The sequence below is a fragment of the Canis lupus genome, chromosome 7 (genome assembly GCF_011100685.1).
Source record: "Canis lupus familiaris isolate Mischka breed German Shepherd chromosome 7, alternate assembly UU_Cfam_GSD_1.0, whole genome shotgun sequence".
In the NCBI taxonomy this organism is placed as follows: domain Eukaryota; kingdom Metazoa; phylum Chordata; class Mammalia; order Carnivora; family Canidae; genus Canis; species Canis lupus.
Window position 1 is genome coordinate 39,341,899 of NC_049228.1, and position 24,026 is coordinate 39,365,924.

At 41.2% G+C, this 24,026-nt stretch overlaps 1 protein-coding gene across 18 annotated transcripts in view; it reads right to left on the reverse strand.

Annotated features, from left to right (window-relative positions):
* Positions 1-24,026, reverse strand: part of DNAH14 (dynein axonemal heavy chain 14) — a 333,811-nt gene that overhangs the window by 79,484 nt on the left and 230,301 nt on the right. For all 18 annotated transcript variants that reach the window (XR_005362291.1, XR_005362292.1, XM_038542857.1 and 15 more), the window contains 10 exons: positions 23,774-23,911; positions 22,360-22,527; positions 21,188-21,358; positions 16,128-16,295; positions 15,345-15,437; positions 9,689-9,886; positions 7,596-7,757; positions 5,443-5,634; positions 4,162-4,343; positions 146-254 (listed from right to left, as the gene is read on the reverse strand). Coding sequence is in view for 16 of the 18 variants with exons in the window: in XM_038542857.1 (XP_038398785.1) it covers positions 146-254; positions 4,162-4,343; positions 5,443-5,634; positions 7,596-7,757; positions 9,689-9,886; positions 15,345-15,437; positions 16,128-16,295; positions 21,188-21,358; positions 22,360-22,527; positions 23,774-23,911 (1,581 nt within the window). In the remaining 2 variants the exon portion in view is untranslated. The remainder of the gene's footprint in view (positions 1-145; positions 255-4,161; positions 4,344-5,442; positions 5,635-7,595; positions 7,758-9,688; positions 9,887-15,344; positions 15,438-16,127; positions 16,296-21,187; positions 21,359-22,359; positions 22,528-23,773; positions 23,912-24,026) is intronic.

Here is a 24,026-nt window from a genome sequence, read left to right on the forward strand (position 1 = left end):
GAGAGACAGAGAGAGAGGCAGGCAGAGGGAGAAGCAGGCTCCCTGAGGAGAGCCCAGTGTGGGACTCGATCCCAGGATTCCGGGATCACGACCTAAGTCAAAGGCTGACCCTCAACCGTTGAGCCACCCAGGTGTCCTAATGTACCTTTGTGTTTTGTTCTATTTGTGGGCCAAGGACCAAGAGCTCCTCTTGCATATCTGTAACTAGAGTGGTTGCTTCCAGGATCTTGGATAGACCCATATAAAAACGATTCCTGAGGGGAAAATAGCATTATATTAGCAAAGCGAGATTCACCACAATCATGTATTGAAAGACAACATGGTAAAGATGTCGATTCTTCTAAATTATCATATAGGTTTAATGTGATGCCTACCAAAATCGTAGTAAGATTTTTCTTTGTAGATACAGACAAGCTTTTTCTAAAATTCACATAAAATTTACATAGAAATGAACTAGGATGATTAGAACAATTTTGCAAAAGAATACAGTGGGTGGCATCTCTCTACCTGATTGTGAGACTGATTAAGTAATGATGGTCATCAGGAAGAGGTCTTGGCAGAGGGTAAGGTACCTCCATCAACAGAACAGGACAGAGAAGCCAGAAACAAACCCACAGATGCACAGTCAACTGGCTTTTGACAAAGGTGCGAGAGTGATTTTCAACAAAGGGTGTAGAGTGGCTGGTTATACAACAGATTGTGGATGTAAGCCTCATGCCTTACACAAAACTAATTCTAAGTGGAGGGCAGAATGAAGTGTGAGAGGTGGGACTGTGGTACTTTTAGAAGAATGCATAGGAGAAAGTCTCCAGGACCCAAGACTGGGGGAGGAGGGAGGAGTTCGAAGACATGACAAGAGAAGCACAGCCAAGAAAGAAAACCAAATTTGACAAATTGGATGTCATCAAAATTAAAACAGAAAGACTCCATCCAAAGAATGACAAGACAAATAACTGCTGGGACAAAATATCTGCAGTCCATATATCAGACAGAGGATTCCTATTTAGAACACCCAGAGAGCTCTCAAAACTCGGCAATGAGAAAAACTGAAGAATCCATTTAGCAAATGTGCCAGCGCTGTGCAGAGACACTGACGGGGAAAGGAGGCGCAGGCACAGAGAGGGCTACCCTGGTGGTGGAGGGCCGCAGGCAGAGACCACAGTGCCGTGTCTGCAAGGCTGTAGAGGAACACTATTCCTCATGCACACAGCCGCGGTGGACAACAATGTGGTATTTCTTTACGATCCAGCATATACTCACCGTGGCCTGTTTCTGGCCTTTCTCCTAGAACCGCTCCACCGCAAAAACCACCCTGGCTCCTTCTGTGGATGAGTGGTTGCACTCATGTGCATACCCATGCATACCCATCCATGCCTCAGAGTGCTTACAGAAACGTATAGACTATTGATACGTGCAACGTCTGGATGGAAATCCACGGTGTGATGCTGAGCGAAGCCCATCTCGCCCCCCACGTACAGGGGAGGCTGGAGACAGAGACCAGACTGTGGCCGGGGGCTGCTGGGAGCTGCGTAGGGGCTGCCCAAGGGACTCGGCTGTGGTGAGGGACTAGTTCTGCATCTTCATTGCTGTTGCAGGTCCACACAAACACACACACGGGGTAAATGGGCACAGGACTGTGTCCACACCGGGTGTCCACACCAACGTCCTGGATATGGTGCTGCACTACAGTCATGGAAAATGTAACAAGTGAGGGGGGCAACTGGCTTAATGTATGCGGGACCTCTCTGTACTATTTTGCAACTTCTGGTCAATCTATTTCAAAATGAAAAGATTATTTTTTTAAAGAAACATAAGATAAAGTTGAAAATTCTCCACTTACCTATTTACTAGAATAAAAACTTGAAAATACACAGTTTGTAAGGAATAAAATAAACACTGTAAAATCAGAGGACTACAAATCTATAGCCCTGTTTAGCCCTAACTCTAGCAAAAGGAGGAAAAAGCCCTGTGGAAGATCCAGTTTCTACTTCTTGGGCTTTCCTAACCTATGAGGATGTCGTTGCCACATGCTTACACTGTCAATGACACCAAGACTGCTGGGCAATTCACTCTTTGACCTAACCCAGGACAGCTCCTCAAAACTTCTCATCTGGATTCCTACAATAGCTTTCAAATCTTTGGTTTTAGTTTTTATATCGAATTTATCCCCCATTCTAATACCAGACTGATTTTCCTAAAACACAAGTCTGTATTAAACAGAGTTGTTATTTGTTGTGAGTGATGTATGTTGGCCACAGCTTGGCAGTTAATCTGAAATATCACCCCCAAGAAGTAGGTGCTATTAAAAATAAAATGAAAAACTGAAAAGACAGTGGGGCTCCTGAAGCTTGGCTCCCAGGGGAGCCCATGCATAAGGCAGGCAGTTTGGGACTTACCTTCCTGAAGGGTCCCTCCCATATAAACAGAATGTTTCATTATGAGTTTTGGGTTGGAGAAGAGATGTAGATTGGCTGTAAGGGACCCAGACCACACAATGAACCCTCCCCACTTCTTCTCCCATGTCTACCCCTGGGACACAGGGCTGCTGGAATCTTCAAGTGGCAAATAGGAGCTGGGGCACTGGGACCTCTAGCCTGGGGCTTCCTTTACGACTGTGATGGGGGTGAGCAGTTATAATAGATGATCATGACCATGCATGGATGCGGTCCTGGTCTGGCCCACACGTTGTGGGTAGGGGATATTCTAGTATAGCACAAAGAGCCACCTAGACATGTGTCTGGGTTGAGGGTGTGGGTGAGGCACAGACAAGATGGGGAAGGGAAGAAGCACTGGGCTAGTGACTGGCCACGTGATCATAGTCATGTTGCTGCAAATGGAAGGCAGCAGTCCCTGTGGTGGGAAGGAGACACTTGGAAGCTTGAAAGTCAGAGGTGGAAAGAGGATCCACTCATCTCTTAACTCCTGTGTGTGGGGCATCTGGCCAGTTTATCCAGACTGCTGTCATCAGCCTCAAATTGAACCATCGACCCACAAAAAGCTCCATCCACAGACTTCCAGAACCACCTAGAAGTCCCTAAATCCAGGACCTGAAGAGTCTTTACTTAAAACAACAGGACAAGATTCACCTTCTAAAGAATCTAAGAGGATTCCTTGTAGCCTCACTGTATTTACAGACTCCAGCAACTGCTCTAAATTTAGCTGAGTTGAATCTGCCATGTACTCCCTGCCCCCAACCTTGTTAACAACAACTTTACGAAATTAGCCCCTGCCCTCACATTAGCATCATGCCACTGCTGAGGCTGCTACTACTTCTTGCCTAAAAGTTAGGCCTACACTAATCTGCCATATGCAAACCAGTCTGACATCTCTAGCACAACTGGTGATGATAATCTGTCATTGTCCTGGGTTTCCTGCTGGACATCTGAGGAGAGTATGTATGACTGCCAATGCCTCTTGATGCGCCCAATCAGGAGCCTGGCTGTGGCCTACCCTCTAAGTTCTGGGGGGAGGGGGTGGTCAGAGTCACAGCCACTGTCATCCAGCATGGCCTGAGACACAGAACAGATTGGATTCAAGCCCCTATCAGTATGGCTAATTAGGGTGTCTCATGGGGTGGCCCCTGGAGGTCATGGAGTCTTGTCCGGACACCCTGTGCCTGTGGGCCTCCTGGAGCGAGAGCACAGGATGCTTGTGGGCAGAGGCTACCAGGTCATTTCCCACTCACTTCCCGATCTTCCCAGGAGGCTGTTAGTGGTCTCCTGGACTCTGATCAGGTACGAGATGTCCTACCTAGTATTTCGTTGCCCACCTTCCCCGGTGCAGTGGGGGCTCTGGAGCTGCATAGGCTCCTCAGCAATACTCTCTCACCATCAATGATGCTGTCACTGGGCTCCCTTTATTTTGCTGGTGTCCCTGGGATAAAGGCAAAGCCGGTGGCACCTGCGCTTGCTCTTGCTTTCAGGACATGATCAAGGGGAGGGCACACTGCCTTTTCCCAGGGGGCCTGTGCCAGCCAGGTCTCCACGGCCAGGCAGCTTGTGGATGCCTTATGTCTCTCAAGGGCTTGTGCAGTTTTTGTCCTTTTCCCCCACTGGAAAGGCAGATTCTGACTCATTCTTTTGTATTTGTGTCTCTTTTTACAAATAAAAGCACCAATTAAAAATATAGATATATATTTCTGATTTGGTCTCAAAGTCTTACCTCTTTGTTTGCATTCCCTTCTCCCGTGACCTCAAAATGTGAGCAAAGGTATCCATGAACTGCAAGTAGCTACTGGGAGTGATATAATAATGCCTTCCAGTTTTTTGGAAGTATTTTGTGTTCAAGTCTTTTATACTTCTGTGGATCTGGACACATGTTGGGGCAAGTTTTTCTTTTAAGTTCTACAAAATAATAATTTTTAAGAATTAAGAGACAACAATCTAAATAGACATAAAGAGAAAATTGAACATGGTGAATAACCTGAAGTTGTTTATCATTCTGATATGTGGCGAGGTTGAGGTTGAGAAGGCCCCCGGCAAATGGGACCGAGAATACAGACATGCTAGTGGCTTAGATGGTGTTGGGATGAAAGAGGCAACAACTGGACCGGTGACTGGTGACATGCTGGACTCATCCTACCAGGCTTTCCCCTCCGTTCTGCTCCAGCTGTCCAAGGACTCAGAGGCCATCGTCCGTGGCCTGGTTCATGGTGCCTTCCTTTCCTAAAGTGGGTTAGCAATTGCAAGAGACTCTACTTCTCTTCCTTGAGTGAAAGAAGGCTGCAAAAATGTAGGGGCTCAAAGGACATACAGGTATGTGGCTGGGAAAACTGAAGGAGAGAGTGCCCCTTACACAGTTTTGGAGAGAACTGTGTCTGAGACACACCCTGGCCCCAGCACCCGCCCTGCCCATTATGGCTAGCCAATCACCTAGTCACCTTGAGCCCAGCTGCACATTCTTCCCAGGTCCACCTGACTCACCCTCAGCCTTTGCTTTCCTTGGGTGCTTGCCAGGTAACGTCGCAAGTGCTGTACCAAGTTTCGGGCAGCTACTTTTATAGCTTCTTTTGTCGACACCCCATGGGTCTTTGGTTGGGCCATGCTAGGGAAGATTCTTACTTACTAAGGCTCATGAGTTCTGAACTAATTTTGCATGTGGTTTGTTGGAGACAGAGAGACTTATAAGGAATACGCAAAGGGTACAGCATCCATAGCACAGCATCTGGTGTGCCAAGTGGAGCTTGTTCCCTTTGGGGATTCTGCTGTCTGCCATGAGGCAGGAGAGTTCAGAAGCCCGGGCAGTAAGGAATCTGGGCATCTCTGACACAGATCAGGGGAAACTGATGAAGGGTCAAGGAAAACCCTTGACCTATGTCATAGTTTGCCTAGAGCTGCCTATTTTTGCCTACCTAGGATTCATTCAGAGATCTAATTCTGTCAGATGCTGTCAATAACTTGAAATCTTCCATTGTGTCAGATTTTTAAAAGAGAATGTATTTACCTCTCTGTTCTGTAAATCCACCTTTTCTCTTAAGAAAGAATTGGCTACAACAAGGAGAGCTTCATCTGGCCACTTCTCATACCAGTCAATTGTGCAGATGGTGATCATAGAAGGATATGCTCTACAATGTTGGCGGAAGTGCGGTCCTGTGGGACTCATGGTTATAAAAATATGAAGATTTTTATATATCCTCTGAAAATTAATAAAGATATAAGTTGTTAAAATGTAATCCTCTGCTTTGGAAAAAATATTTTATTAAAAATTCCATTTGAAAATTGTTTCACTTCTTTACTAGAATTGAGCAGGTGTGCCCCGAGCACCTTCCAAAGGAAACTACACATCCCCGGAGCTCAGGTGAGGAAAGTAGCCAGGTTCTGCTCTCTGGGACCTGGAACACCTCTTATATAAACCAGGTCTTAGGAGTGGGTGTGGTGCCCGAGTTCTGCTCAGTAGGGGATCCTACAGCAGACTGGGACAAGTCTAACTACTTCACTTTTGGCTCTGGATTGGTGTGCATCTAAGATGCCTAGAAACTCAATGTGGGAAGTGGTCAGATGAATGAAAGCTGAAAGACAGAGAAAAACAGACCAATGTCATGGGTGGGACATGAGGGAAGCATTAGTAAAATCCTGAAGGGTTAGAGCTCAGCAATATTAGAGCCTCAACCATCCCCAGGTACTTGGCAGGTGCTGCCTCCTGTGAATCTCCCTGCATCTTTCCCCCATATGACTGTGCTGTGGTGTGGCTGCTGTTCCTGGCTTCTTGAAGGACTGGCAGGGGTGCAGCTTCTTTCCTCATTCCCATACATCACTTTAAATGAAACCACATTACTGAGAGCAGTTTAGGTGAATCAATGTTCCTTTCAACTCAAACAGTTCAATTTGTACAAACTGATAAGATGATGTTTGAGTATCAAGCAACCTATTTTGCCAAAGAAGTATGGTAAAAGCTGAAAGAGGAGGAAAGCGTAAGATTCTCTTTCTTTCCTTTTGTCTTTAAAAAATGTATAAAAGTAAATTAAACTGCTCAATGCAGAATTTATACAACAGAGAAATGTTTAAGTTAAAAATGAAATTACCTCTCTTTGCCTAACCCATTCTTAAACTCCTACCTAAAGATGCTCAATGTTAACAGCTGAAAGTATGATGAATTCACTATAATTACTGTAAGATACTTCATGCCATTTTTGGAAGTATGATATAAAATAGACAAATAATGAAAACTGATTTCTAACTGGGATTTTTGGTTTATTTTTTATTTCTAGAGTGCACTGTTCTCCATACTCCAAGTTAGAAATTCTTTGTTCCTCCTTACCAATCAGTTCATACATATAAACCAGTTTAGTAACAAGGCACTAGAAGGCCACAAGTGATCAGGATAATTGCATTTAAAAATATGACCCAATCTAAGCATCCGTTCACATGACGATGTTGTCAGTAGTGGACTCCATTTCTGGAATTTTTAACATCTTCTTGTGCCGGATCACTAAACATCCACAGAGGATGAGGTGACCTAGTTCGATTTTCCAACGACTCCATCACAGATAGGAGCTGGCGCCAGACCTAAGCCAGCCTGCGGTGCTTCCCCTGTGGATTCCTGCTTTCAGCAATCACACCTCTCTCACCACTAGGTGGATGTTCAGTCATTGTGCCTTTAAGATGCAGAAAGCTTAGCTCGTTGGTCTGGATCTTGCCTCCCTTCAAACCAGCCCTTTACTGACCCACTGCTGAGGTCCTTTAGAATATCATCTGCTCTATCTGGATTATTTCCGTGTGTTCCCGTCACCCCCTGGCCAATTCCAGGCTATTCAAAGGGATACAAGAATTCCTGTTTCTTGTCTTTGCGGACTTGATGCCAACTGTGGGTAGGCAGGGAACTCAGTGTAAGAAGTAAACCCGGGGTCTTATTTCTCTTATCTTTGCCTCTTGTTATTACCATGTTCTTTAGCCACCGATAGCAGGCAGACCCAGACCCTTGCTGACCCTGGATGTCCTTAGGGTGTGATTTGTCTGTGTGCGGGGGTCCAGTCATTAGTTTTAACTTTAAAAACTCATTTAAAGAACTAAAAAACTTTATCCAACTTGAAAATCAGGTACAGAATTATAAATGTAGTCTACTTTTAATTTAATATAATAATTTGAAAAAACCAATACCTTTTGGAAGAATGCAAGTAAAGACTGCCTATTATCAATATAACCAGACTGTTCAACAAAAGATCTCATCCTTAGCACAATGGAATCCAGCTCCTCATTTTCAAACAGGTCAAGTACTTTCCTCATGTTGAGAACGTTGTTCAAATCTTCCAAAAACGCCTCCTTAGGTGAAACAAATGATGAATCAGGACTGAGTTAATTATTTACATATTCCACTTGAAACACACCAAATTGAAACCCAGGACAAAGAGCTGTGAAACTATCAGAGGGAATTTTTATTAATAAGTATGAGCATTTGGATTTTGAGAATAAGTCCAAGCTTTACTTTAAAAAAAGCATCCTTAGTATCATGACCTCCTTGGGATACTCTTCAGACCCTCCCGGGTTCCTAGTGTTTCAGCCCAGGTGGGGAAGGAAAGCTAGTGGGACAGTCTCCAGGAGGGGCTGACAGAGCTCACACGAAGCTGGCTGATCTTCTGTCTCATCCAAGACTGATGGAGGACTGACGAAGCTTCTTAAGCACACCAATTATTTCCTACTTGTCCAGGGTTCACTTACCTGCTCTGGGGTGCTGCTGTCTCAGCATCTGTTTTGTTCCACCAGGCAGCCTGTGGAGACCCTACTCTGACACCAGCCCCTCATGCAAGCAGCCCACAGAGTGACAAGCAAGTGCTAGCTCCTGGGAGGACTTCCCCAACAGTCTGTGGTCAGCAGCAGTCCCTGCTGCTCAGGGCCTGTGTACCTTAGATGCCCCTTAGATAGACCCTCATGGGGCAAACCGAAACCCTACTCTTTAGGCTTGAGTGGACCTGAGAACCCCAAGTCGCTCTGCTCACAGCCCCTGATGAAGGCATGTGCCCTGGGTCTTGCCTCTCTCTGCCCATACCCTGCCTTGACCTCTCCAGGCGGCCCCTCAAGGCATGCTGTGTTACTTCTTCGAGGACCTGTAGTAAACTTCTCTAGTTCACTTTCTTTTGTGGTCTCCTGTTGAACTGGGGATCACCATCCAGCACTCTGTAATCCTCTTTACAAATGTTAATTTAACATTGTCATAGCACCAGGTTTTGGATTCACATGGAAAACAATGATGTGAGCAGGAGAAACCTGGGAAGTGTGGGGAAGACCTTGAAGTCAAATGACCTTGAAGTCCTAAATGACATGGGAATAGATGATCACATCCATCTCAGCTTTGACCTTACAGTAGTTTTCTGAAAAATGATTTCTTAAACTAGAACGGTAGGCTCCTGGCAGGGGAGAAATGACATCTAGAATCTAGAGGTGTCTGGCAGAAACCTCAAGCTAATGAACAGACCAGGGTATTTAAATTTGGGAAAGGAAGGACACAGAATTAAAGAGGAAAGTCAGATACTATAGAGAACAGCAGATACAATACAACACTAGGACTTACTCTCAAAATAACAACATGCAAGAACACCACAAGCCTTGGGAGAGAGGCCCAGTATGCAGAGAAAAAACAAGATGAGAGTTGACACAACGCTTGTAACTCTATGAGCGTGGAACATAGATGATGAACAGTGTGCCTTGGAATGTTGCCACAAAGAAGTAAATACAATCAGAGATGGCAGGCCGAATTATGTTCAGGCTGTGGAAGGGCACAATTTATGCCATAAATCAGATTAAAAATGAAGCTGGGTGATTAGCAGTTTTTGCTTGTGAACAAAGCACATCCTGCAGGGAGACCTAAATTTGATGCTGACATTGGGGCAGCGGATAGAGGAAAAGGAGCCTCAAATCTGTGATGGCACGCTGCGGAGCACGCAAGGACATAGTGAATTCAGATGATGGTGTTGTTTTCAAAACACAGACGACAAAACTAGTGTAGCTACGTGGGCAAACTATAATTTGCCAATTAAAATGAAAACTATAAAGACAGAAAATACTTTTGTTGTAATGCTTATGTAAAACTGCAGCATGATGACAAATATATAAACTCTGGGCTGTGACTGGATAAGGACAAAATAACGTAAAAAACAGGGCAGGCTGGCAGGACTGTGTTTCATTTTCAAATATTAAATGGGGGGCACTACTTATGTAGCAAACGTTAGCAAATAAGATAGACAAAATGTACTTACCTGCTTTGGGTTTAAGTTAGCAACTATCAGAGCAGTGGGGTTCCCTTCTAATCCTGCTTGAATGAAGCCCCTTTTAAAGTCTTCTTTGAATTCTACGTAGGCAAAATTGTGGGATGTGGGCACTCGGTAGAGTTTGCATTCTGTTAAATAACAGGCCAGGGTGGCACAGGTCTCCTTCCCACAGCCGTCTATTCCAATCTGTGGAAGAACAATACAACATATGATTCCTATATACATCCTGGAATCTTTGCAGTGTATAAGCTGCCTATGTGTATGTGCTAGAAATTTACATGGCCAAAATGTTTATAAATTTTTTGGGAAATACATTAAATATAACTAAAGTATTCATCAAAGTTCTATAAGACTTTCACACACAGTCAATATTTTCACCTCTTCTCTATATTGTCTGTTGACATATGAGACAATTTCACTAGAAAGATAATACAATCTGGAAAAATAGCATTGGCAGGTTTATAAATCATCATTATATGATTGCCAATATTTGATTGGATATTCATTTATAAGAATTTAGATAGATCTTTTCCTATTTATTTTGAGCAATAAACATTTAAATGCTCTTTGGTAATCATGACCAAGTATTATCTTTTTTAGCAGCTTTTCTGAGGTGTAACTTACAGACTATACCACCTTTTACATGTACAATTCAGTGATTTTTAGTAAATTTACAGTTATGCAACCATCACCACAATCCAATCCTCAAACATTTCTATCACTGGAAATATCTCCAGGCTTGTAGTGAGTCTTCATTCCAACCCCAGGCCTGGGAACCCGCCTCCGTAGACTTCCTATAATGAATCATAAATAGCATCTGCCTCCTCACTTAGCATGATGGTTTTGTGGTTCCTTCATGTGGTAGTATCCTACTGGATGGGCTACACCATATTTTGTTTATTCACAATGGACCATTGTGGACAGATTTCCACATCTGTCTGGTTTTGTTATCAGATGATACTGGCCTCATGGGTAAAGTTGGGAGCTGTTCTCTCTATTTTCTGGAAGAGTCTGTAAAGGATTGATTTTGTTCTTCCTTAAATGTTTGATGGAATTCTCCAGTGAAGCTGTTTGGTCCTGGGCTTTCTCTAGGGGAAATTTTTAAATTCCCAATTCAATCTCTTTGTTTAGGTCTATTCAGATTACCTATTTCTTTAGCTCAGTCGTTTATGTCTTCCCAGCAAGTGTCCATTTCATCTAGGCTATCCAATGAGCCAGCACACAGTTGTTCATACTATTCTCTTACAATCCTTTATTTCTGTAATTTTGGTAGTTATGTCTTTTCTTTAATTCCTGATTTTGATAATTTTAATAATGAATTCATTCATTATTTCTTTCTCCCTTCCTTCCTTCCTTCCCTCTTTGGTTTGTCAATTTTGTTGATCTTTTCAAAGAACCTTTGGTTTCATTGATATTTTCTATTGCTTTTCTGTTCTCTACTTTCTTCTCATCTTTATTAGTTCCTTCTTTCTGCTTGCTTAGGGGTTTAGTTTTCTTTCCTCCTTGTAGTTTCCAAATGTGGGAGGTTAGGTTATTTGAGATTTTTCTTCTTTTTAAAAATATAGGCATTTATAGCTTATATACATTTTCCTCTAAGTGATGCTTTTGGGTATGTTGTGTTTTCATTCATCTCAAAATATTTTCTAATATCTCTTGTGATTTCTTCTTTCACTCATTGGTTATTTGGGGATATGTGTAAAAATTCCACATATTTGTGAATATTTCAAATTTCTTTGTTTTTTTTTTTTTTTTTCAAATTTCTTTGTTATTGATTTCTGCTTTAATTCTTTTTTTTTTCTTTTTTTTAATTGATTTCTGCTTTAATTCTATTGTAGTCAGAACATACTTTGAATGACTTCAGTCCTTTTAAATTTACTGAGGCTTGTTTTATAGTCTGGTACCATGGTCTATGCTGCAGAATGTTCCATGTATGCTTCAGAAGCATGTGTATTTTGCTGTTGTTGGAAGCAGTCTTCTGTATATATCAATTAGGTTAAATTGTTTTTTGTTTTTTTTCTTTTTAGGTTAAATTGTTGTACAGTACTGTTGACATATTTATATCCTCAATGATTTTATATCTAGTTGCTCTACTAATGATTGAGAGTGGGGATATTGAAGACTCCAATTATTGCTGGTGAACTGCTTATTTCTCTCTCTTCAATTTTGTCTGTTTGGCTTCACATATTTTGGGGCTTAGTTGTTATGTGTGTGTGCCTGTAACTGTTATGTCTTCCTGATGATTGATGATTTTGTCATTATAACATCTTTCTTTTCCCTCAGAACACTTATTTTTTTTCCCTGAAAGTCTATTTTGTCTAATATTAGTATAATTATACCAATTGTCTTATGGGAATTGTTGGCATGAATTATCTTTTTCTATGTTTTCATTTTCAACCACTTTGTGTCATTGAATCTAAAATGCAACTCCTGTTGATAGCATATGATTAGATTTAAAAAAATTCTGTCCTACAATCTTTGCCTCTTTATTGGAACATTTAGTACATTTATATTTAATGTTATGATTGATGTGATTTGATTTACATCTACCATATTGCTTTTTTTAAATGTCTCATGTCTTTTTCTCCTTTGTTTCTCCTTCAGTACCTTCTTATTGGTGTTAATGCAACCTTTTCTAGAGTTCTATTTTAATTCCTTTGATGTTTTATATTATGTATTTCTTTGATATTTTCTCTAGGAATTACACTGGATATTTTATCAATTTACTCCAGATTAATACTGACTTAATTCCAGTAAAATATAGAAAGTTTGCTCCAATATAGCTCCATTTGTTCCTTCCTCTTTTGTAGTTATTTTACATACTAAATCTTTATGTTATAAAACTAACAATAGTTTCATAATTACTGTTTTATGTATCTATCCTTGAAAGCAGCTAAGAGAAAAATATGCTGATACTGTCTGTGGTAGGTAGAGTAATATCTTTGCCACCCTCACCCTCACCCCCAAATGTGTCATGTCATGATCCCTAGAGCATGTGAATATATTACCTTACATGGCAAAAGAGATTTTGCCAATGTGATTAAAATTAAGGACCTTGAAATGGGGAGATGATTTTGGATAATCTGGTTGAGCCCAGTCTAAACACATGAGTCCTTAAAATCCAGGAAACTTTCCTGGCTGTGGCCAGAGAGAGAAAGGGAGATGTGTAACAGTTGATGAAGCGTCAGAATGATAGCATGTTGCTGGCTTGGGAGATGGAAAAACTGGGTATTGAGCCAAGGAAGGAGGGCAGCCTCTAGAAACTTGTTTTCTTGCTCTGATGGTTCAGTAATAAAATCAAGCTGAACTGATATTTACTTTTACCAAGTCATGTATGATTTATCTTTTACTTCTTTACCTATTCAACTAATCTCATTTAAACTGGCCAATCTAGATCATGATTGTTTATTTTTTTAAAATCTGTTTTAAATGTTCTTCACTAAGTCATTATGCTCCCTCCAGCTGCTTCTCCCTGCTGAAGCCTCACAGGCTATGTCAGCTTCTGGTTATATTACTATTTTACATAAGTGAATCCCAGTGCTAGCTTGACCTGGGGCGAAGATCTATTAATGATGTTTAACTGGACAAAGTAGTCATGGGATCAGGGAGGAAACAGGGACTTGATATGCTTTACTTTGTATTTTTAATAAGGGCTCTGATAGGATGATAGGGTCATGAGAAAGCACTGTTAAGGAGGCAAGTTTCTAGTTGAGTGTTAGGTCTTTAAAAAATTGCTCTGATTGCATTCTCAGGAATTTTAGAATTGAGAACTTTTTGCAAACTCACTTGTTATTAAAAAAGAAAGTCACTTTACGGTAAAAGAAGCAAACTGAGAGTATGTGCCATTTGGGAGTTAAAAAATAATCTGTTAGGGGCACCTGGGTGGCTTAGTTGGTTAAGTGCCTGCCTTTGGATTGGGTCATGATCCCAGGGTCCTAGGACTGAGCCCCGAATTGGGCTCCCTGCTCAGTAGGGAGTCTGCTTCTCCCTGCCCCTCTTCCGCCTCATTCTCTCTCTCTCTCTAATAAATGAATAGAATCTTTAAAAAAATCTGTTAAAAACTGAAATAAGACAGACAAAATCACAGATCTTATGGAGCTTATGTTCTGAATGTGGAGACATAATAAGTAAATGAAATTGAAGTACATAAGATCAGATAATGCTAAGGTTTAGGAAGAAAAAGCAAGAATAAAGGGACAGAGACAGAGACTGAAGGGGGGGAAGAGGCTGCTCTCTTATTTTATTTATTTATTTTAAAAAGATTTTATTTATTTATTCATGAGAGACACACACACACGCACACACAGAGGCAGAGACATAGGCAGAGGGAGAAGCAGGCTCCATGCAGGGAGCCTGATCTGAGACTCTATCCTGGAACTCCAGGATCATGCCCTGGGCTGAAGGCAGTGCTAAACCGCTGAGTCACCCAGGGGTCCCCAGAGGCTGCTATTTTAGATAGGGAGGCAGAGAAGGCTGCAGGCTGAGGTGGTAGTGACTCAGGTAGGGTGATGGCAAACACGATGCATACAAGTGGGTAGACTTGAAAAATATTTTGGAAGTTGTATTGTCAAGATATATTGATGGTTGAGTGTGGGGTGTGACAGAAAAGTGTCAAGAATGAGGGGTTCCTCGGTTTCTGGCTTGAGCAGATCTATGTTGGTGCCATTTATGAGATGCAAACAGTTAGTAAAGGAATAGTTTTAGTGGAGGAAATACTTCATTTTGTATTTTTACCTTAATTCTATCTTTCAATTTTTAATTCCTTTTAATTAGTCTTATACACATATGTTTATTTTTTATTAGTATTATTTTTTCAAAGATTTTATTTTATTATTTATTCATGAGAGAAACAGAGAGAGAGAGAGAGAAGCGGAGACACAGGCAGAGGGAGAAGCAGGCTCCACGCAGGGAGCCCGACATGGGACTAGATCCCGGGACTCTAGGATCACACCCTGGGCTGAAGGCAGGCACCAAACTGCTGAGCCACCCAGGGATCCCCTATACATATCTGTTTAAATAGAGGTCTAGTAGTTCTGAATGCAAAACAAGTCCTTTTGGGAAAAAATGATGTGAATTAAATAACTAGTCATAAATAAAAGTATCAAAGTATTTATAATTTTTATTATACATCAATAATAGGCACAAACAATAGCTTAAATATTCATAAATAATATGATTCCTAGAATTGGCTGCATGTGTTGGATTTGACCTAGCCTTCTGTAAGCTTTCCTCTATTCAAGTTATTTGGGGATTTTGCAAGAATTTAACTCCACTTGTTTTTATGAGAAGTAGAACTTTGTGCAAAGACTCATGTTTCTAAATATTCCAGGAAATGTACTATTCTCAAAGTCAAGCTCCCCCTGAAGTGATGGTACATCAGTGCTGAGGATATGTTAAAGATGGTGCCAACTCTAGCACTTCTATTCATGTCAAATGCTCTCTAAAAACAAGCATTTCTATGTGCTGATAAATTTCTTATGCTGACTCTAGAGAGGAATATCACCTTGTTGTGGGGACTCAGTGGCTGCAAGCTTTCACAAATAGAAAGTCTGCATAAGTAAAACTTTTGTAAGCAAAGTAAATTTTATCAGATTTCCTTAATTGTTATTTTGAAACTTAAAATGACTGGAACAATTTAAATTCCTACCAGTAACATGTGACTCCCTGGTTGTCGAAGGACCCTCGAAGCTCTTGCGATGTGTTCTATTGCTTCCTTGAAGAACACCATGGAATGAAAAATCTAGCAGAGGAAATGGGACAGATAAACTGTTTAGAGGCAGAGAAAAGTCACTATAGTTTTACATACAAGGATCTGGAAGTGAGAGTGACAATTTTGGTAACCCAATAACCTAGACCCAGTAAACTGGTTTACATTTATGCAAAATAAATTTGCATAATGAGGACTGTTCTTTTGCCAGTATTCCAGTGAGCAAGACTGGGAGAGTGAGAGGCTCAATAGAAGAAAAGGAAGAGAGCAGCAGCACTGGGGCTGTTCTACTGCTCTGTCTTGGGGTAGAACTCTGGGGTGGGGGTGGGGGTGGGGAGAAGAGACCCCAGGAAATAGGGTTATGGCATCTGTGATTTTGTTGGTGCCCCCGTTCTGACACCTGCCTGCCCTGGACATGCTCTGGACATGCAGAGGGAGAAAGAGAACCCCCAGCAGACTCTCGGCTGAGTGTGGAACCTGAGGCAGGCCTCGGTCCCAGGACCCTGGGATCACCACCTGAGCTGAAATCGAGAGTTGGACGCTTAGCTAACTGAGCCACTTGGGTGCCCCTTTCTTTCTCTTACACACACACACACACACACACACACACACAGTCTTGAAAATATCTGTTGTGAAATAAATATACATATCCATGTGTATGTATACATATGTATACACACACATATACACACAGCACTCCTCAGATTTTACACATGTCTGTACCTCCAAAGATGCTGAACTTAACTTCATTTGGAATTCATTCAGTATACTGGCAAGTTTATTATAGTCATTAGTATTTTGATAGATCTTTTTCCTATGAGCCTTGTTTATATCCAAGAAATCCACAAATACAATTGAGTCATTCATCAGTTTTTCTTTGGTCCACTGGATCTATTGTAAAATAATCATTTAATAGTACCTGTTAATAGCAAAATTCTACTTGTTATCAAAACGAATGTAATAGATCTCTATAAGAGAAGCTCTTGGCACAACAGAGCTAGGCAAGTCTTGGGGCTCTTTACCTTTTGTCAGTGAAACCTATGCACTCTTTCTCAGAATGATATTTTAAAATGCATGTAGTCAAATACAAGGTTGCAAAGGAGACCAAATATATTGATATAGAGCTCTATCTAAGGACACTCTGAAGATCTATAGGCCCTAAATTAAGAGTCTCTGTTGTGGAAATAACATCTTGAAGTTTCACTAACAATTAAAAACAAGGACTCTTCCCTTAATTAATTGTTAAATACCATCATACATCTGGTAGCATGGGGGAGATCTCTGTGTTATGGGAACAATTCTGTGTTAAGACTGTGGTGATAATTATACAAATCCATACATGGGATAAAATTTCATAGAAAAAATGCAGCCCTCCACTCCTACAAATGAGTGATTTGAAAACTGGCAAATCTAAAAATCTGTATTCTAGTTAAAAACACCACCACCATAAATTGGCAAGCTTCCACACTTGCTTTCCTGGTCCACTTGGCCAGCTCTCATCTATCCCTCATACAAAGAGATCTGACCATTATTTCCCATTCCTCTAAAACTTGGTAGAAAAAAATGACTTGTTTGGTTCCATCCCTAGGCCACTCATGCAGACAGGTCTGTCACAGCACTTCCAGAAATGTGCTGCACCTGTATTGTAAGCCCACGCCTTCTATGTAGGTCTTAGCACCCTCTCACTTGTATCTGGTACTGGAAATTCCTAGCAGGCACTCAGGAGATAAGGTTGGGGGGCAGAATAACATGATGATTAAAGGGGTATCTAGAGTCAGCTATCCTGGGTTTGGATGAATCCGCCACTTGACTAGCTATGTAACCTGGGGCAAGTTCTTAATCCCCTTCTGCCTCAGTTTCTTCATCTGTAAAGTGAGGATAACAACAGCACCAACATCACAAAGGCATTATAGAGATTAAAATGAGTAATGACATATAAAGCTCTGAAAACAAAAAACAAAAAAAAAAAAATAAAGCTCTGAAAACAGTGCCTGGCACAGTGTAAGTACAACTACTGTTTTTATTATCGCATTGTATTTTTTAAAAATTAAAATAAGCTTGCCAACCAACTGATTAAACATTGTCATATAAACCTAAATTCTCAGAGGACTACTTTATATCCTTATATCCTTAAGGAAGATTTGTCAATATGTCTTTAATTTGGGGATATTGTAGTTATTTTTGCTGTCCATCCACAGGGCAAGCTTTGTGTCCCTGAAGCATTTGCGTGCCCATGTCTTACTGCCTCTACATCTATTGTTTGGTCTAGCCAAGTCTTAAACCTGAATTTCAGTTGGCCTTTATAGGATAGAGTTTACAAACTTCATGGGCAGGAATGAGCTCTCTCTACTAAAATACAGAGATTCTAGTTTTGTTTTGTTTTGTTTTTTTTTTAGCAAAGTTTCTCCCGCCCTCCCTTCTCCCTTCATCCCAGATATCTTTATCAAGCACCAAATGAAAGTAAGAAAGGATGCTAAATTCTGGTGATTTAAGTAAAAATAAAAATCAACAAAGAGAGCCCAGACATCCATTAACAGATGAATGGATAAAGAAGATGTGATATACATATATATACATATATATGTATATATATGTATATATGTATATGTATATACACATATGTGTAGATATATATATACACACACACACACACACACTACGGATACTCAGCCACCAGAAAGGATTAAATTTTGCCATTTGCAATGACATGGATGGAACTAGAGGGTATTATGCTGAGCGAAATAAGTCAATCAGAGAAAGACAATTGTCATATGATCTCACTCATGTGGAATTTAAGAAACAAAACAGAGGATCATAGGGGAAGAGAGGAAAAAATATAACAAGATGAAATCAGAGAAGGAGACAAACCATTAGAGACTCTTAATCACAAGAAACAAACTGAGGATTGCAGGAGGGGAGGGGTGTGGAGGGATAGGGTAACTGGGTAATGGGCATGAAGGAGGGCATGTGATGGGATGAGCACTGGGTATTATATGCAACTGATGAATCACTAATCCCTACCTCTGAAACCAATAATACATTATATGTTAATTAATGTTTTAAATAAAATTAAAAAACTATACTGGAATTAAAATAAAAAACTTAATAAAAAATAAATCAATGACTTTGTTCTTATGGAACCCATAGGTTAGAGAGAGGGAGAAGTAATTACATTATAATAAGTTCTATGATAGGAATACAAAGAAGGGGCACTCAAATTGGAAAGAGTGCAGTGTTGGCCGGAAAAATCCACCCCAAGAGGAAGCATGAGCTGAATTTTGAAGGATGGCCAGAGGGTAGTGGGGGTAGGGACCCCAGAGGTGTACAGGCAGAGGTAGGTGATGCTGTGCTAGGATGTGGGGGTAAGGTGCTGAGGTTTCCAGTGCAGATGTACGCTTGGAGGGTACCGCTGATCACAGGGGTGGGAGCCATCAGGATAGGGCATCCAGGCAGCGCAGAGAGCACAGGGGGCAAAGACTGGGAATGGTTCTGCAAGTGGTTTTGCATGTTGAGCATGAAGCACCCCAAGCAACATGAGCTAGACTTAGCAGACAAACCAAGGTCTCACTTTAGGGTTCAGATTCTTTCTGCCAAACCACTGCTCTATGATAGCTTATATCTATCAAGCATTTACTATGTGTCAGAAACTGTCTAATCATCTGACACAAATTGTGCCATAGATTCTCAGCACAGCCTACGAGGTGGGTCCAGCTGCTACCCTAACCTCAGTGACAGGGACCTGAGACACAGGGGGTCACCTGCCAGAGCTCCACAGCTGGGCATGGGAGGGGCTGGGCCTTGCAGGTAGGCAGAGCCCATGTGGTACCCTCTATGTTCAACTGTTTTCTCAGGGAAGAAAGTGGAAACAATACATGGGTAGGCTGGGGAGTGTGGTCTCTGAGCGAAGGAATGCAGGGATGAGAGGAGGCCGAAGCATCACAGAAGGGTAGCCCCAAGGAGGGCAAGGAAGGAGGAGTGACACCAGGCCAAGTCTGAGAGACCCCACCCATGAGTGCTGGATGTGCAGGTGGGAGAAGAGTCATCCCTGTGAGCCTAACAGAAAGATTGGAGGGGAGGGGGCTGTGTGCTAACATGAATCATCACATCAAGGATCTGGGCTGAAGAGCAGAGAACTTGGATTGTATGGGAGTGTCTAGAAAATATTTCGTAAAAACTTTCTGCATTTGTGACTTGTCTTAAAGAGACCTATGTACATGTACATGAGTACACACATACACACAAATGCTGATGTGCATGTGTGTGTGTATACATTGTACTCTGAGTTTATGTGCTTGCACATATCTCTAGGTATAAGATTCATATCCAAAAGTCTTTTTTATTTTTTTACTGTTGTGAATTCATGATATGTCCTGGGCTCCTATGAACAGGGTGAGAGAAAGCAGCACCACCAAAGAAGACGGAAAAGGAAGGAGGAGTCATGTTGGAAGGAATTCCCAAGGACCTCCCTAATGCTCTTGAGAGGAGCCTGCAAGGAGGCTTTGTGAAGGTGCTGAGCTTGCCCCTGTGCTTCCTGTTAACCCTGGTGGTGTGGCTTAGCCTCCTGAAGTGCTGAGCTTCCTTCCAGACCTGGAGTCCACCGGCACCATGGACACCACAGTTCAAAAGGCTGGAGGTACTGAGAGTGTGCACTTCTTCCAGCCCTGGAGAAACGGGAGCAGTTTCAGAGCTTGCAAAGGACAAATGCACCAGCGAAGGCACCAAGACCTTATCATTTCCATCATATCAAGTCTGTACTTATTTAGACATTATCAAGTTGGAAATGGGATTGCTAATAATATTAATGTTATAAATACAATAGAAACAGCTGAGGACTTTTAGAAAACAACTTTTTTAATAATAAATTTATTTTTTATTGGTGTTCAATTTGCCAACATACAGAATAACACCCAGTGCTCATCCTGTCAAGTGCCCCCCTCAGTGCCCGCCACCCAGTCACCCCCACTCCCCACCCTCCTCCTCTTCCACCACCCCTAGTTCGTTTCCCAGAGTTAGGAGTCTTTATGTTCTGTCTCCCTTTCTGATATTTCCTACCCATTTCTTCTCCCTTCCCCTCTATTCCCTTTCACCATTATTTATATTCCCCAAATGAATGAGACCATATAATGTTTGTCCTTCTCCGATTGACTTATTTCACTCAGCATAATACCCTCCAGTTCCATCCACGTTGAAGCAAATGGTGGGTATTTGTCATTTCTTTTTTTTTTTTTTTGTATTTGTCATTTCTAATGGCTGAGTAATATTCCATTGTATACATAAACCACATCTGCTTTATCCATTCATCTTTCGATGGACACCGAGGCTCCTTCCACAGTTTGGCTATTGTGGACATTGCTGCTAGAAACATCGGGGTGCAGGTGTCCCAGCGTTTCATTGCATCTGTACCTTTGGGGTAAATCCCCAACAGTGCAATTTCTGGGTTGTAGGGCAGGTCTATTTTAAACTCTTTGAGGAACCTCCACACGGTTTTCCAGAGTGGCTGCACCATTTCACATTCCCACCAACAGTGTAAGAGGGAGAAAACAACCCTTTTGCCTAAGATACCATTTAAAATAATTCTTAAGGAATCCCTGGGTGGTGCAGTGGTTTAGCGCCTGCCTTTGGCCCAGGGCGCGATCCTGGAGTCCTGGGATCGAGTCCCACGTCGGGCTCCCAGTGCATGGAGCCTGCTTCTCCCTCTGCCTGTGTCTTGCCTCTCTCTCTTCTCTGTGTGTGACTATCATAAATAAATTAAAAATAAAATAATTCTTAAAATTTAAGTTTACCTGAAAATAATTCTCAAGTTCCTTTGAAAGAAATTGATAGAAAAGCCGTTTTTCTGTATATTCCATTAGGCGATCGTGAAACACTCGTGTGGCTTCATGAACGAAGAATAGAGCCAACATCTCTTTGGAGGTAATAACAGTTTTGTCAGCTTGCAGCAATCCTAGAAGAAGCTATTAAGGATTTAAATGTAAGACTTTTTTTTTTCCTTTTTTTTTTTTTTTTAACATTAGCAGGTACTATGTGAAGTAGAGGCTCAATTTTTACATGTTTGTGATTCCATAAAAATAGAAGTGATTATCTGAGGTAAAACATGTCCATTTCTCCAAGTCATAAACTGGAGTTTTGATGAGATGGGCAGTTTACTGTTGTGAATTCATGATATGTCCTGGGCTCCTATGAACAGGGTGAGAGAATATATTTTTCCCCAATATAGCAGGGAAAACAGGCATGGCATCCCCCCTGGAGTAGAGGGTTTGAGGACCCCTCCCAGGGCTCGCCTCGCTAGCATGGGAAGCCAGGAGTCCTGACTATGGTGCTGACCTGGAGGCAGGCGTGCTGATGCTTACAGAGACACTCCTCACTGCACACATGTTCTAAGATTCTGAATCTTGATGAAAAGAACGTGTAACCCATTTCAAACATTATATGCACTATTTTGAACCACAGTCCCATGGCAAGGAGAGGAAGATCAAATTCAAAAATTGTTTTTCTTAATATTTTAATTCTAAAAATTATTTGATCAAAGCTAATGACTAAGTCAGCACTGTTAGCAACGTTTCCTATGGTAGAAAGCAAGGCTTGTGGGAAATGTAGGCATATCCATGAAATGCATACATGCTTTCATTTTCTGAGAGCTGCAATAGTATTTTAGCAAAACCAAAATCTTTCGAATACCCTTGCCACTGCTTTCCCTGCTGAGAATCTCAGCTAATATTCTAACAGTCTTAGTGGCTTCATCACTGAATTCTCTGCAAGGAATTATTTTAATGATTCTTTTCAAATGGTTCATGGGATAAGGTGCTAATAAATAGCAAAACTAATCAATGTGGATTTCCTTTCCCTCCTTCTAACAATTGGATGCTGACAGTGGAGAAATGGAGAGAGTCAATTCCGTAAAATTACATTCCCTCAACTTATAATTTAAAGATAGAGAATGAATTCTAAAACACACCTTAAACATATCTCGAAGATTAAACATGTAGTGGCATTTTGCTGGAGTTGGCAACATATTCTGACATATTTGGTAGTATACAGCGAGAGAACAAGATATTATTTGATCCTTACTTTTCTGAACATCAGATGTGAAGTTACTGAGGGAGAAATATATTCCCAAATGAACCTTTAAAGAGAAATTTTATAGTTAGCCCAAAAGTTTAAGCATGGTTTCTTCCTAAATAATCCCTTCTAAAAAGGAAGTTGTGTACTATCAGGGAGGATTAACGGCATTTAAAATGCTAGTAATTAGAATCCACTTTCAACTGACAACAGACTAATAATACAAAGACACTGCGAGTGTCGCAAGCTGGGGAAAATTCCAATTGGTCCGAGTTTGATGAATGATCTAGAGGTATGTGTTGCATGTCCTCTAGGGACAATTTATGTCCCGCCTGTGTGTATACCAGGTGTGCTGGCAATCTTTCTACCTCCTTGCTCCTGAAGGGAGGTTACCAGATGAAAGATAAAGTGACAGAACTGGTTTCTCATTTTTGGTTGGTTTATGTACATGTACGTTCTCCTATGTTAGGATTTTTTTTAAGGTATAAGTTGTTGATCATGTGCAGAATTACCAAGTGCTTTTTGAAAAATAGATTTAAAAGATCAATCTTTAAATATTACATTATAAAGAAGAAAAACACATGGTTAGTTTTGAAGAAATTGGTAATCTTGCATAAGTTTTCTTTCTTCTTTCTTTCTCTCTCTTTTCTTTTCTTTCTTTTCTTTTCTTTTTCTTTTTTCTTTTTTCTTTCCTTTTCTTTCCCTCCCTCCCTCCCTCCCTCCCTCCCTTCCTTCCTTCCTTCCTTCCTTCCTTCCTTCCTTCCTTCCTTCCTTCCTTCCTTCCTTTTTTTAGTAGGCCCCAGTGTAGGGCTTGAACTCACAACCTTGAAATCAAGACCTGAGCTGAGATCAAGAGTCAGATGCTTAACCTACTGAACTACCCAGGTGCCCTTCAAATTTATTTTTCTAATAAAACTAGATTTCAAGTTGAGCCATTTTTCTAATAAGATATTTCAGATTCCTTTTCTCATTTTGTGTTCTATAAAGAAACACAAAGAACAAACCAATATAGCAAAAACCCAGGTGTGCTTGTTAATGATACAGATTCCTGAGCTCCACCCCAGATACGCTGGATCAGAATCTCTGAGAATGAAGTCTTAGGACCTACATTTTAAACATGCATTAAATGTGCACCACATGTATTTCTAATGCACACTGACTTAAGTTTCTGCTATTTAGAGATAAATTACCACTGGAAGCCAGAAAATGTAGAGGGAATAAAACTCATCCCTTACAGGAATTTTCTTTCAATTTCGGTGGTTTAAGTTCTCATGTCTTCTCCTATACCATGGAATTAAAACTCATTTTACCTGAAAAATCGCATGCAGGGAGCCCTGTGAAGGATGAGGCAGCACCAGGATGGAGAAGTGCTTGAGGAGACGTGGGCTGATGTGCCTCCTGACTGCTGCAGGGACACAGGCCGCCACTAGGGAAAGATCTTGAATGTTCTGCTTGAAGAGTGAAAAGGATAAGTACATGCATCTGTAGAAAGTGAAATATCACCCACTTCCCAGCCCCCGGTGCACAAAATATTTAAATGTTTAGATGAAAAGATGATTTACT